This window comes from Engraulis encrasicolus, chromosome 7 (genome assembly GCF_034702125.1).
Source record: "Engraulis encrasicolus isolate BLACKSEA-1 chromosome 7, IST_EnEncr_1.0, whole genome shotgun sequence".
NCBI classification, from domain to species: Eukaryota; Metazoa; Chordata; class Actinopteri; order Clupeiformes; family Engraulidae; genus Engraulis; species Engraulis encrasicolus.
The window spans coordinates 15450709-15466584 of NC_085863.1; the positions used below are offsets into that span (position 1 = coordinate 15450709).

The 15876-nt window shown below is 44.1% G+C and overlaps 2 protein-coding genes across 2 annotated transcripts in view; both read left to right on the plus strand.

Moving 5' to 3' along the window:
* The first annotated feature begins 442 nt into the window (after positions 1-442).
* cldn2 (claudin 2) lies at positions 443-3707 on the plus strand. Its single transcript, XM_063202384.1, has one exon. It carries the CDS (start codon positions 1240-1242, stop codon positions 2146-2148), a length of 909 nt encoding a protein of 302 aa, XP_063058454.1. The 5' UTR covers positions 443-1239; the 3' UTR covers positions 2149-3707.
* A 7933-nt stretch (positions 3708-11640) lies between these two features.
* klf8 (Kruppel like factor 8) overlaps positions 11641-15876 on the plus strand; it is an 89669-nt gene continuing 85433 nt past the window's right edge. The window contains exon 1 of the mRNA XM_063202945.1: positions 11641-12454. Within this exon, the coding sequence (XP_063059015.1) occupies positions 12428-12454 (27 nt within the window). The 5' untranslated portion in view covers positions 11641-12427. The remainder of the gene's footprint in view (positions 12455-15876) is intronic.

Sequence of the window (15876 nt, forward strand, 5' to 3'; positions counted from 1 at the left end):
TATGTTCTTAAAAAATATAACAAACCAACAATTCTCACAGGAAAGTTTATAATCTCACAGTAATGCACAGAATAGATCCACAAAATAGATCCATCAAAAAACATTTTGCCCTTAGTCGATAAATACATGTCTTAATGTATATACTGTATCTATACTGTACATGTGTATTCCTACTTATGTTTACTTATATACATTAATACAATACGCCATTCATTTTCTATTGGTGTCGACAGTGCCTGTTATGTTTTCAATAATCTAAGAAGGGACTTCCAATATTTTTCACAGTTTTTTTTTATTGAATTTATTTTTGTTTTTATTTTGAATGATGAAATAAGCAATACTTTTCTGGTTGGTGCGTGGCTGTTTCTCTTTTGACAGAAAGCATGTTTTTTTCAGCCATTGTTTGTCTTTGTCATTTGCAGACGTATGTGTGCGAGCGGAGCAGATCTGGGTGACGAGTTCGAGTAGAGAGGAGAATTAGACCTACTTTTGCAACACTGGCTTTCGGGTGCCTGAACTGGTGGCCTTGTTTTGGGGATGACTGTATCAAAGGTCTGTTTCTTTTGGAAAAGCAATGTGTGAATGTTTAACTTGCTGGTCGTGGATTTGGCGTGTCCCCACCACCTCGATGGGATGGGAAAGAGGCTCCCGAAACTCAGCAGTGACCATGAGCTCACGGACTCACAGAGAGAGATAAACGGACAAGGATGATGAAGAGAGAGGAGAGAGAGAGGCACAGACACAGAGGACACAGACAGGTTCTCAAGTGCATGGACGACTGCATTGACTATTAGCCTAATACTTTTCAGGATCTGAAAGGATGATCAAAAAGTGATTTTTTTTTTTCATTTGGAGCTTACAAACCCTGAACCTTTAATATATTGGTAAGTTTTTGTTTTTATTTGACTATTTCTTCATTGTTTTTCCTTGACTGGTGAATGCAGTCAGTGGATCACAACAGACCACTGTGTAAATCAAGAAAACCATTCATGAAGGAGTAAAGTATAACTGAAAGATAAGAGATAAAATAAGACAACATGAAATAAGAAGAGTAACAAAAACATTGAAGAACAATTCCAGAATAGCTCAACAACATCTCCAAGATCTCCAAAGTTCTAGAACTCCAGAGAACTGAGAACATCCAAGAACTTTTTTTTAGCACTTTTAAGAACTTCCAGTAGCGGAATCCGGTAACTTCTGAGACCCTACCTGAGAAGAACCTTCCTGAGATCTTCCAAGATGGCGGCAGTGCCCGCAGTGGAGCTCCTGGGCTTCTTCCTGGGCCTGTTTGGCATGCTGGGCACCCTGACCGCCACCGTGCTCCCGTACTGGGAGATCTCCTCCCACATCGGGGCCAACATCGTCACGGCCGTGGTCAACATGAAGGGCCTGTGGATGGAGTGCGTCTACCAGAGCACCGGCGCCTTCCAGTGCGAGACCTACAACACCATGCTGGGCCTGCGCACCGACCTCCAGGCGGCCCGCGCCATGATGGTCATCTCCGTGCTGTTCTCAGTGCTGGCGTGCGCCGTGTCCACTCTGGGCATGCAGTGCACCGTGTGCATGAACGGCACGGACGCCAAGACGCGCGTGGCGGGCGCCGGCGGCGTGCTGTTCCTGACGGCGGGCCTGATGGCGCTGATCCCCGTGGCGTGGAAGACCCACGAGGTGGTGCAGACCTTCTACAAGCTGCACCTGCCCGACAGCCTGAAGTACGAGCTGGGGGACTGCCTGTACCTGGGCATCGCCTCCTCGCTGCTCTCCATGCTGGGGGGCGGCCTGATCAGCATCTCCTGCTGCGACAACATGGACGTCAACGGCCGGGGGATGGGGATGAGGAGGGCCGGGGGAGGAGGGTACCCGTACCCGCCGCCGGGCCTCGGAGTGGGCACCGGCGGTGGAGGAGGGGGCATGCGCGGGGGTGGCATCGGGGTTGGAGTTGGAGTTGGCGTGGGTGGTGGAGCGCACTCCATGCCGTATCGGGGAGTCCCCGCCCCCTCAGCTGGTGGTGTCGCTGCGGTTGCCAAGGGCAACACGCTGAGCCATGCCAGCACCAGCAGCCACTCCAGCCACATGGCCGCGCAGGGCTCCCGCAAGTCGCCGCGGCAACCGCCCGCGGCCGGATATGACGTCACGGGGTACGTGTAATCCCACCCCGACCCATGACCCATGACCCTTGACCACAGTCATCTGTGGGGGCCCCTGTGATGCTCTGGGCCCTTGGGAACCATCCAGATATACCTCTTCCCTGTGTGAAATATCCGCTAGCTCCTCGAACCATCCATCCCACTCTCTACGTACTTTTGTCCTTTGTGATCTCATATCAACTATGTACCACGGAAACAAAATAGGAAAGTAGAAGTTGTGTTAATGGTTCTAATTGTTTTGTGTTGCCGAACAGTCTGGCTAAAAAAGTATCAACAGAACTGTTTTGGATGTGGAATGTGGCCACAATGCTTTCACCAATGGCTGCCTTTGAAAACAGTGCACAGAGGACTGTTTGCGCTCAGACAGTGCTGTGATGAATATGTACTGTACATGTGCCGCAAGAGAGTGAGTGCAAAGGTTATCATTGAAAGCAGCCCCATAATACACGCCATACCTCCTGTGGCGCACTGTAATAGTCATTGAAAAGTTAACTACCACAGTACTACTCTACTGTAACATAACAACACAGGGCCTTTAGTAATGCACCATAACTTGGTCATTGTCATTCTGGTAACAGCAAATTTATAATGTTGTGTCTTAACGGGTTAAACCTCAAGCAGAGAACATCAATACAACAATTCGCCAACAGTCACCGTGTGAAGGGACACAATGGAACTTCTGAATTCATTTTAATTCCCATTCATCTATCTACTGGATACGACACAAGAAATACAAAGAGCATACTGGACTCTTGATCTTGGACTACAGACAGTCTTTCCGGTTCAGACTGTGACACAAATATTAAATCAAATGTGATCGTATCAATGTCAATATTCATGAATCCAGACTGTATGTTTTTTAACAAGAAATTAAGGGATAATCAACATTCATTTTTGATACATTTGCAATGACATTAATATAACAATGTTCATGGTATAGAGTAGTAAAGTATTGGAAAGCAAACGCATAATTTGAACTTTGAGTGAGTCAACATGCATGTCCCTATACTTTGACATTAAATATTGGTACACTATACATATCTGTGTTTGCACATGCTCTCGGTGCACTGTAATTCAAAGTTATTAGGCCTACATAAATCAAAACAGAATCAACATGCATTTGAAGATGTTTATTTGCAAAACCTTATTTTTTGACTTTTTCATTTTATTATTGGAAATGACTGTCCAGAGGTCCTATCACCTACTGTATGTGTGAATTCTTATGTGTGAACATACTTTTTTAATCTATATAAAATGCATTTTGCAATGCAATTCAATGGAATGCCCAATACAAAAATGTAAATGTCCCAATATTCTACAAAATGGAGATCATTTTATGCCACGAATAGCCCTTGTGCCAATATGTAAACACGTGTTCCCGGTTCACAGTGGTTCAGCGAGAGCTGCAGTTCAGACACTTCATCAGCTTCTGGGGTTTTTCAGGTTTGAAATGAGGTCGCCATCCGATCACTCAAAACAAACACTGGCCCTGTCCCTGGACTACTGTTTGTGTGTGCTTAATCTCCTCCAACCTTTACACAGATCTCTGTACAGCTGTTTAGGCAGTCATGGGTGAGTGGTTAGGGCGTCAGACTTGCATCCCAGAGGTTGCCGGTTCGACTCCCGACCCGCCAGGTTGGTGGGGGGAGTAATCAACCAGTGCTCTCCCCCATCCTCCTCCATGACTGAGGTACCCTGAGCATGGTACCGTCCCACCGCACTGCTCCCCATGGGGCGCCACTGAGGGCTGCCCCCTTGCACGGGTGAGGCATAAATGCTATTTCGTTGTGTGCAGTGTGCAGTGTTCACTTGTGTGCTGTGGAGTGCTGTGTCACAATGACAATGGGAGTTGGAGTTTCCCAATGATACATTTGCATTTCACTTCACTTTCACTTAGGTAGACATTTTTGCTACGTGTGTGTATAATATTATACATTTTTTGTTGCTGTAACTTTTTCTCTTTTTGAAGTACATGAATGTTTTACTGTTACCCGTTTGGTTATTATTGTGGGTGGATTCCGTCTGTTAAGCCATCCATAATCTGAGTGTGACTACTACGTCATTAAACTTCACTTAACTGGTTTCATGGGTCTTTGTATGTGAAATGACTTTCCCTTTCCATCATCATCTGGGGCACAACTAATGAAGTTTGCTATGATGGCTTCACAACGCATGTGCAAAAAGAGAAATAAATCAGCCGAAATGCACTGTAAAGTACTTTATAAAATACATGCACGTAACATAACCAAGAAAATCAATGCTGAGAGAGAGAGAGAGAGAGAGAGAGAGAGAGAGAGAGAGAGAGAGAGAGAGAGAGAGAGAGAGAGAGAGAGAGAGAGAGAGAGAGAATGTATGTGTTAGTCCACAGCATTAGAGTATCCCGTTATGCATAATAGCGTCCTTTATGTTTGTGTATGTATGTAAGTGGGTGAGCGCACGTGAACCTATGTCATAGACCACTGAAGGCCTGCATATATTGGTTACACGAGTCACGACCATGCCAAATATTAGCTGAATAGGAACTAACTCACTCACTGGTTATTGCCAGTGATCAGTGCAGTGCCTGGAGAGAGAAAGAGAGAGAGAGAGAGAGAGAGAGAGAGAGAGAGAGAGAGAGAGAGAGAGAGAGAGAGAGAGAGAGAGAGAGAGAGAGAGGGTAGAGAGTCACTTTATTACATACACATTCAGTGTGTAAAGAGGAAATTAAACGTTTCCCTCCAGATAACTTACATCAAGTGAGTGATGCAATCTTATTCATGTGGTGCTGATAAAGCTGAATGGTAAGGAGGTCTACATAAGGTCATCATCATTCTCACTACATTCATGGGAACTGGACATCTGTGGTGAGAGTGTGTTTATCATGTAGCCTTGAAAAGACAGCTCTAACTCAGTCCTGTTATCTAGCAAACACACAAACACATGCCGAGGCACACAAAGCAAGTTTACACACGTGCGCGCGCATGCACACATGCATGCACAAGCACATACACTGACACACACTCAGGTACGCATGCACGCACCCACACACATGCACGCATGCACACACAAGCACACACACACTCTGACACATGAAGTCATATGCATTCAAACATTCATGCACTTTATGCATGCGTGCATGCACACACGCACACACTCACAGGGGGTAGGCTATCTATCACTATCTATATCTATTTTCCGCCAAGGGCTTTCCTGTTTTGCACAGCATTAATCAATACTGTGGCTATATTTATGCATCTGATATCAACAGTGCTAACTTTGGGGCGATAACATTACATTGTGTACTTTATATTATTCCTCACACAATGTATGTTGCTGATTAGCCTATGCCCTTTTTTGTAAATTGCTTTAAGTGCTGTTAAAGTCTCTTTTAAATGTAATGAAATGCAATTTAATGTAGAGAGTTTAATACATTTCTATGACATCAATACATTTATACAAATAAAAGTTGCTGATAAATAAAGTTCAATTAAAGCAAACAAAAAGGACTTCCATCAGTCCTACAGTGTAGCTGCTTTGAACACTGGGAGAAAGAGACAGCCAAATATTTGTAATCACTGGAGGACTACCCCAGGAGTTAACAAACTTTACCATGTTACATCTCTGCCAAAATTTTCTGTGCACCCCCTTTCACAACCATAGTCTATGTGTGTGTGTGTGTTTAAATGGGAAATATAAAATAAGTATAATGTTAGTTGGAAGGAATAGAATATTATGAAGTTTTTACTGAAGGGAATATTGTTTAGCTGATTGTGGTTTATTTTGGTGCACATTAATTAATCAATCATTTATTTTGATGTGCTATACTTTTTCTGCTAACCTTCCGCGGACCCCCTAGCATCCCCTCACAGCCCCCCAGGAGTCCCCAGCTGCCACTTTGAAAACCACTGGACTAGCCTACTTGTGAAAAGGTCAATATAACATTATAAATGTAGGAGAACAAAAAAACCCTCATAGCATTTTATGACAAGTTCAATTAGGGTCTTGTCCTTTGGACTATATGAAATGAATTTCAAAAGTTTAAATCTGCATATCCTCCCTCCCGTATGTGTCTGTGAGAATTATCCATCTATCCCTCCAACTATGAGAGGTAAAGGTGATACACAGTGCTGCCAAGTGGCCAACGTGTGCACTACAACACAACATTGGCCCATGATGACATGAGTAGCTTTGTGACGTTGGTTCAAGCTCCAGTGTGTAAACCAACCTAATCCCAGCACTTGAACCCACAGTTCAGAACACTATAATAGCCCTGACGGCCTTGTTAAATGCTCTAAGACAGAAAAGGTCAAAGGGTGATGTGTTTATGGGTATAATTGTGCTGGTGGAAGGCATTATACAATCAGCCTTGTTATGACCATTATTATTACCTAGATAGACAGCTTGCTGTATAACCAGAGAGAGTAGGGAGAGAGAAGTTCCATTGGCCCATTGTTTCCGGGTTCTATTATTGGGGGGGAAATCCCCCTTTAGACAGACCTAGGCAGACCTAAGGACTGTTCTATTCAATGCTAGGAGCATTATGACACGCCCCTTTAGGCAGACCGGAACCTGGTCACGTTAGGTGCCCATAGAAACCTATTATGTTGGCATATCTCTATACATAAAGAATCTCTGGTATAACCTTCATTTACTTCTATCTGGAGACCTCTTAGCGGCTACAGTTAAAAGGCTGTAAGAAAACATTATGAAGCTTGCAGCCACTTACGTCAGAATCCGTCTGTCAGGAAATGGTTTATGTTTGAATGAGCAGGAGGGGCAGGGGGGTCATGGGCAGACGTTGTGGTTCTGTGCCCGTTTTCACTCCAATTGAATACAGACTTCCTGCCACACCTCACCTGGCAACCACTGTAAGGAAATGGCCTTTGGATAATGGTCTCGGAGAAGGGCCAGCATAGTGTGTGTGTGTGTGTGTGTGTGTGTGCGTGTGTGTGTGTGTGTGTGTGTGTGTGTGTGTGTGTGTGTGTGTGTGTGTGTGTGTGTGTGTGTGTGTGTGTGTGTGTGTGTGTGTGTGTGTGTGTGTGTGTGTGTGTGTGTGCGTGGTGGTGGTGGTGGTGGGGGGTGGCGGTGCTAACTAGAAGTGGGTGAAAAAGGGCCATTTGGCACATTTAGCAGCATACATACAATAGAAAAGAATAGAATTGCAATATAATTGCACCAAAGATTGCACCTGCTAATCAACAGTCTCAGTGCATGAAGATATTAATTTGGTCAGGCTATGGAATAAAATATTAGATATTATTTAATTATTTCAAATGATTTTTAAAAATATAATATTAATTGCTGCTTTCTTGTGTTATGTTACTACCTGGGTGTGGACTGATTTGGGAGTTAACAGCAGCTGAGGACACAAGTGTGGGGTGTGTACAAAGGAAACATGGTTTATGCCGCCACCTATTGGTCAAAATGCAGTATGACCGTTTGTCTCCCTCAATGTTTTAGCAGAAACATAGCAGAACAACTTTGACTTTTAAAACAATTAAAGCATCATAAATACACAAACCTACCTTTCATTTGTGTACTTGGGATTGTTTTTTGATTTTTAACATTTAACATTAAAGTTTTTTTCCTGTATATTTAGACCTTTTGAACTTTAACATACTTCTTTAAACATCATAAATAATGTCTGCAAAAACTCAAAGAAACAAAAGTACATGTGTTTGTATGTCCTAAGCTATGACCTAAAATGTGTATGTGTTTTTCTTAAGTAAATATCTTATTTAACATGTTGACAAGGGACGTGTCTGGACATGCCTAGTACAGTTTCTGAGGAGGTTAATGTCATGTGACCTCTGTTGGGTCATCTTCCCAATCCTGTCGCTCCTTGTCGGAGCTCTAGTGCTCTTGTCTTAAAACGACTCAGTTAGTTTACACTTCAAGCTGTCTCCCTGACAAGTTGAATGGCTGTTTTACACCTTTTCATCGAAATGTCCTGATGTGATGTTGGAGATTTGAATATACAGAGGATTTTAATATTTGAATATGCCAGAGGCGGTGTCTTTTTGAACATGTGTAGATGTGTTGGTTGGTATGATGGAGTGTAGTGGAAAGTGCGCACATCCAGCAAAAAAGCATCAGCAGGTGCCAAATCAAAAAACTGTCACATGTAGGAGCGGGACAGGATCTGCACACTGCTTGCAAAAGACTTAATTTAGTAGGAGCAACGTTTCGATCATAGATCTTAGATCATAGATGATAGATGCCTGAAGAAGATCTATGATCGAAACGTTGCTCCTACTAAATTAAGTCCTTGGTTGGTATGATGGCCCACTTCAGACCCCCTTGCTTGCTTATATAGCGAAGCTGAAAGGGCCACCGAAGGTATAGAAGGGAATGAGTGGAGTCAAATATTTTTTTGGGTCTTTTTCAACTTTTAATTCGACAGGATAGTGTGAGAGATGGACAGGAAGCAAATGGGGAGAGAGACGGGGAGGGGTCGGCAAAGGACCCGGCCTGGAATCAAACCCGGGTCAGCCGCATGGTAGACGAGTGTCCAACCAGTTGGCCACGGTAGGGCCCGAATCAGTTTTGTTTTAACCATCCAAATGTTATAATGTTATAACCTAGGACTATATCAAATTAGCTTGGGCCCGCCCATATTTCCTAAGTTGCTATGCATAATTTTGGGACGCATACCGGTATCAACTTTGTAGTCCTGACAAAAATTCTTGCTACTCTTCCACCGCTTATCCTAATATCTGGTTGTCTCTTTATTATCATGCTGGATGTCACATAAAATTAATTAGCAGGCTTTTTAAAAGTTTTTGTAGAGTTTCTGGCTGGTGGTGATGTTAAAGGACCAGTTGAGTAATTTTCAATATGCGGTTGTAATGCTCACACTACCCTGGACTAGTCAGTACCTGAGATTTTTTTTTGTTCTTCTTCAGCCTTTAACAAGATCCTGGTCATTGTAATGGGGGCAGCGCTTTGTTTACATTAAAAAAAAAAAAACATCCCCAAAAACATCCAAAAGGTTATACAACATCAGCAGACAACTAACAAACAGCGGTACCTTTTGTGAAAAATATTTGGAGTAGGCCTATGTTGATTTAAAGGGATACTGTGTGAGATTTTTAGTTGATCATTTCCAGAATTCATGCTGTCCACTCACTAATGTTACCTTTTTCATGAATACTTACCACCACCATCAAATTCTAAGTATTCATTATGACGGGAAAAATTGCACTTTTCATACATGAAAAGGGGGATCTTCTCCATGGTCCGCCATTTTGAAATTCCTAAAATAGCCATTTTTAGCTGCAAAAATGACTGTAATTGGACCATACTAGTTAATATTTGTTTATTACTTAGTAAACTTTCATGTAAAGATCAAATTTGGCAATAGGGAGCCTAGTTTCAATGAGCAGCATAGTTGCAGTACCTTTTTGACCATTTCCTGCACAGTGTCCCTTTAAAAAAAAAAAAAAAGTAAACAAACGCTGCCCCCATTACAATAGCTCATATCTCGGAAAGGGCTGAGACGAAAAATGTGGCATCTCCGGGTACTGACAAGTCAAGGGTAGCGTGAGCAATACAGCAGCATAATGAAATTGACTGAAGTGGTGATGTTAATATCATCATGATAACAACTCCACCACAAACTTCACCAATGCCCTAAAAACTGCTATAATGCTGGGTGACATCATCGAAGGAAATGAAGAGGCAAACTGGGATATTAGAAGAAGTTATAGAATAGTGGACAGAATTTGAATTATTCCATTATTATAATATTACAATTATTCCATATTATTCCATTTGAATCATTCCATTATTATTCCATTTGAATTATTCCATTATTATTCCATTTGAATTATTCCGCTCTTGCCACCACTCACAGTGTAGTAGTAGTAGTTGTGTGAGTGCCAGTAGTAGTTACAGTTTAGTGACAGATCTGTCTGTGTGACCTGACCTGTCTTGCCATAATAATGGGGGCACCTGCTAAAGATTTGGATTGGCATTGTTTATGTATGTATGTATGTATGTATGTATGTATGTATTTATGTCTGTATGTATGTCTGTATTTATGTCTGTATGTGTTTTTGTTTTTGGCGTCATGTGTATCAGTGTTGTGTGTTATCTGGCAGCTGTCAAAGACAAATTTCCTTCGGGGCCATTAAAAAGAATCTTGAATCTTGAAGACCACTTCCCAGGCCCCAGGAGCCGACAGGAAGGGCTGGAGGCTTAGGTGCCCCATCCTGGTCTTGCTTTTACGTCTCTGCTCTGCTTGTGAGATGACACACACACACACACACACACACACACACACACACACACACACACACACACACACACACACACACACACACACACACACACACACACACACACACACACACACACACACAGGGCCGCTGACGGCTTTTTCCAGTCCAGGACAAAATCATCCAAAAGCCCCCCCCCCCTCTCATTACATACAATGTAGTGGGGACCAAATCCTGGGCCCAGGACAACAGACCCGTTTGTACCCCCACTGTCGGCAGACCGGCACACACTCACACTCACACTCACGCACACACACACACGCACATGCACGCGTGCACACACACACGCAGCGCGCGCACACACACACACACACACACACACACACACACACACACACACACACACACACACACACACACACACACACACACACACACACACACACACACACATTCACACACAGGAGGAGTACACAGTTGGATATTGGGCTGTCATGCTGACATCACTCCAGCAGGCGTCACTACATGACACACCCACTAGGTGGAAACATTATAGTGAACACGACACACCCCTCTGACCAGCACACACACACGCACACACACACACACACACACACACACACACACACACACACACACACACACAGACGTGCGCATGCACTCCTAAGTACCATATGCACACACACACACCGACACACACACACGCGCGCGCGCATACACACACACACACACGCCCATTCGCTGGTGTCATTTCACTTAGTCAAAATAAAAGTCTCTTTGAGAGAGCTGCTTTTCTACATGTCAGAACAGATTATGATATAACAGATTATGATATTGATATATTATTATGGTAAACAATGGTAACCTATCTATCTATCTATCTATCTATCTATCTATCTATCTATCTATCTATCTATCTATCTATCTATCTATCTATCTATCTATCTATCTATCTATCTATCTATCTACATGTCCGTCTGTCTGTCTTATGGGTCTTGTCACAGCTTGTAACCTGGTTATAGAGTGTAAATATGTGTGTGTTGTAAAATGTCAGTTTACTTTAAACTTTACTTCCCTCTCCCTCTCCATGGCGCTCTGAAATCGGATAGATAAGAGCAGGGACACACCCTCTCTCCTATGCCGGAGGTGGGTGTGACCGCCTTTACTCGGCCCGCCCGACAGACTCGCACAGAAGTATACCGGTGTTGCGAGGACAGATCAGCCGATTAAATTATAAGGCTACTGTTGACATTATAGTGTTGCAGTGATTGGAAATCAGTAGAGTGTTTTTCCTTGTCCAATATAAACACACCAAAATTATGTTTTATTCTGAATGTCGACTGATCATTGCTGCGGAAAGACACTTTATTCATTTATTAAGGGGCCAGTTATAGATTGTGTTTCATGAATTCTTAGACATTTTACTATTTTGATTTTATTAGGTTATATACGACAGTTAATGCATTTCTTATTTGTGTATTTTTGTTTCCTTCTGACCGGGGGACTATTTGGGTATGCGCTCTTACGCACAGAGTGGAGCAGTACAGAATTCAGGTGCTCAACACTGCCAAGTAAAAGTATCACTCCTGAAGCCTGGAACATCCGGTGCAACTTGACGTCATTAGGTGAGGTGACAGGGTGTGTTCCGTTGGCCAGCTATCTGAACTAGCGACCATGGCGATGAAATCGAAAATCGGAGCTCACCCTGGCGCTGGCGTTTTGGAGAGGACTGGGCTCTGCTGTCGGTGCGAGCTGCTCTGCGGCTGGCTACATAGCCTCTGATTGACACAGTTGAGGGGTGGGGACGCAGGGTGGGGTCAACACCAGGGAGAGGCGGAGGAGAGAAGGAGAGATCGAGCCCAACCCTGTACACGGCAACAACACACCGACAGAGGCTGGGGGAGCGAAAGAGAATTTTCGACGCTGGAGATATGCGTTAAATAACTAGTCGAGGGAACAGTTCACGTTTAATGTTAAAATATATAGCGTATAGGTAGAAACTACAAGCAGGAATACCATTATTCAAATACACCCCGCCCGACCGACCCCCTACTCCACCCCTTCGCCCGCTTAGCTACCGAGATGCACACGGAGACTCGTAACACGAAAGTAAGTCCGCTTTTGCCCGTTATTGACTACCCAGCCTCACTGTCAGTGACAGCAGTCCATTCGGCTGCGCACCTATGCATCTACTTGAGAATAACTTGTTCTGATGGATAGATTGCTCACATACGAGTTGTGTCACAGCAGTGAATTTAACCTGCATATACACGCATCTATAACGAGTGAGTTCAGTGGTAACTAGGTAGCCTAGATGCCTATAACAGACTGGCGCAGAATCCCATGGCAACTTGAAATGCAGCCACCAATCCATATATTGTGAAATTCGCTGCGCCAGTGCCTCTGCCGACTTGCTTCCCAGTTTAACGGATCCTCGTGTCGATACTCAAATGCGGCGAAAATGAAAGCGCCCGGAATGGAACCAAATATCGCTGTCCTCCTCGTCATCTGCGCGGCTGGGTCTTCTGTGTAGGGCTCAGCTGAGCAATGCGTGCGGCAGGAAGGAAGCACGGCAACTGTGCGATAACGAGGGACTCCATCTTAGTTTCTTAAAGCGACAGTAGTGTGTGTGTGTGTGCCGTCGCAGGCAACGGTGGCAGGCTGTAAGCCAGGTGTAGAGTCTCCTGAGGATAAGGACAATGCATCCTCCGGCTCCATTAGCAGCAGACCTGTATCATTTGTTTGGTTCAGACAGGAGGACGCATATAGGATACGGCGTGTCACCAGGGCAGGAGAGTGCTAGGGTCTACTTGATGACTATGCACTTGTGGCATGACAAGGATCAGAAGTTTTGTCAGTCTGTCAGTAGTAGCCATTGATTTGTTAAGTGTGCCTTTAACCCTGTTTGTGAGAGAGATAGGGCTGCTCTTTGGTACATTGGTCTGAGCGCCATGCATGACCACAGTTGACTCTCTCTAAATTTACCCTAAACGATTTAATCTAATGTCCTCCTAGTACTTTTGACTGAGAATGCAGTGTGGCCGATGGTCACATATCTGTTTTCTCTCCATTCAGTTTTGACCACCCCAAACCCCGGGTTTGTGTAGGCCTATCACCTGGTTCGCTTAGGGCAGGGGTGGGGAACCTTTCTCATTCCAAGGGCCACTTCAAATTCATCCAAGGGCCGTAAAAGTCCTCAGAGGGCCGTGATTACAAAAACCAGGATTTCCCCCTTCACCTTAGGCCTATATTGAAGGCAGCCACCTTTTAAACAGACAGCACCTTCTCTAGGCTCCCTGAATATAACTTAATTGAATTGCAAATGCATTTTCTACGATTCCTTTACAAAATATTTCATTGAATTACATTAGAAATGTCCGCAAATGGCCCTCGAGACATAGGTTCCCCACCCCTGGCTTAGGGTTACGTGTTTGAGTAGTATACACAGCCAGAGTCTAAACGCAATTTGCTGATCAACTGTATGGTATGGAAGTCCACACTGAGAAAGATAAAATGGAATCAATTCCACTGAGAGTTAAATTGAGTGAGAAAGAGAGAGGGAGAGTGAGGCAGACAGGCAGGGAGGGCAGATTGCTGACTGTAGGTCAGGGTTGCTGTGATGGGAGGCTAATGGATGTGCCTCATTGTTATTAATCATTAACTGATCGCCACAAAACTTTTGCCCAGCAGGTTAAACCCAACAGGCTCCTCGGCTCGTGCAAGCTCTTGGCTCCAGATTTATTTCTTTATTTTGAGCTGTCATAGTGACATTGTGCCTAATCTGCTTCCTGTGTCGTGTGTGCCTGCCTGCCTGCTGGCTAGCACAGCTTGGTGTGGAGCGTTAGCAAAAGGTACACCACTGACTGAGCCAATGGCCTACTGGTAAAGAAGAGGTGCTGTGAGGTAACAGTAGGGTTGCCAATCCCCCCTTGAAATACAGAATCGTCTCGTATTTAGAAACTAAAGTATGGTTCCGTATTGAGCTGAAATGGGACGCAATTTGGTTAGAATGCTGGAAATTGCATCTAAGAAATGCACTTTTTTGATTTGGGAGGACCCCCAGGCCTGCTGTGCAAATCAGGTGTCCCTTTTTTTACCTGGGGAGTTGGCAACCCTAGGTAATAGACTCGAGACTGTTTATGGATTTGTGCCGTAAGACAGGGGTACATGATTGTCCATTCTTTTTAGATTTGCATCCCTAGGAGGGGTCGTCATCGTCTTGCCTTGCTGTTACCTCAAATGTGTGTGTGGAGCTTTGCTTGCCACAGAGCTGCAGTACAACCAATCAGATGTGTGATTCTGAAAACATGTTGGTAACACTCGGGAAACGTTTGATTATTTGGGTCTGGCACTGCCAAAAGGGGGCATCTGAGGTAGGGCTGTAACGACACACTCATGTCACGATTCGGTTTGTATCATGATTTTTGACGTACGGTTCGATACACCCCAGGATTTTTAAAATGTATCTTTCTTATGATCGTTCATAGGTAGAATAGGTTAAACGAGGTTACTAATAATGTAAAAAAGTTTGAAAATAACAACGATATTGATTGCAAAGATTGGAAGCACCATTGAAGATGGGAAGCACCGTCACATCTTACCATGTGGTTCTTTTTTGCATTGAAGGGTAAAAAAAACTTTGAAAGGACGTATCACGATACTGCCTTCTTGTATCACGATACAGTATCGTGACTCTGCGTATCAAGATTTCTCGATTCGATACAATATCGTTACAGTCCTAATCTGAGGGCATCTCCTATCATGTTTTATTCCCTTGCTGAATGTCTAATATTTAATGGGGCCCCGAGGTTTCTAGCAGGGCCCCTGATGTGCATTGTATACATGTTGGCTTAGCCTAGCCAGGCCCTGCTTGGGAAACTAGAAACCCTGCCGTGCCTTAAGGGGCCCACTGAAGGGGGATAGATTAGGAACGATTAAGGGGTCCCACAGCTTCACACACGGACCCCACAAAGCACCATGATATATTGGGATTGGGATGGTGGGCCCCCAAAATAATACACTTTCAGGGGCCACACGATTTCCCATTTGCATGTCTTGCTGCTGCCAATTTATGTAGCCCCATAATGCAGCGGTTCCCAAACTTTTTTCCCGGCGCACCCCCTTTCACATTTCAATGTGGTTCGCGCACCCCCTAAGCGAATGTTGCACCAACGCACATTTTGGGTAATCCTGATTTCCAATCAGATGTTTTTTTTTTCTGCCATCATTACAATGGAACTTATTGCATGACAAGTCTATGAGTTATAAATTACACTTTCAATTCATCAAGCAATTAAATCTACCTGACGTTCATTAATGCTGGATAAAAAAACACACATATCCACCATTGCTCTATTCAGCTCGCGCACCCCCTGGTGACAGGCCGCGCACCCCCAGGGGTGCACGCACCACAGTTTGGGAAACCCTGCCATAATGCATGCTGTACCACCAGCGGCGCTCTGTAATAGACATTGAAAAGTTAACTACCGTAGTACTACACTACTATGACATAACACAGGGCCTTAAGTAAT

What these genes read in the sequence shown, in the direction of transcription:
- cldn2 (XM_063202384.1), top strand. Translation starts at nt 1,240, where the DNA reads ATGGCGGCAGTGCCCGCAGTGGAGCTCCTGGGCTTCTTCCTGGGCCTG.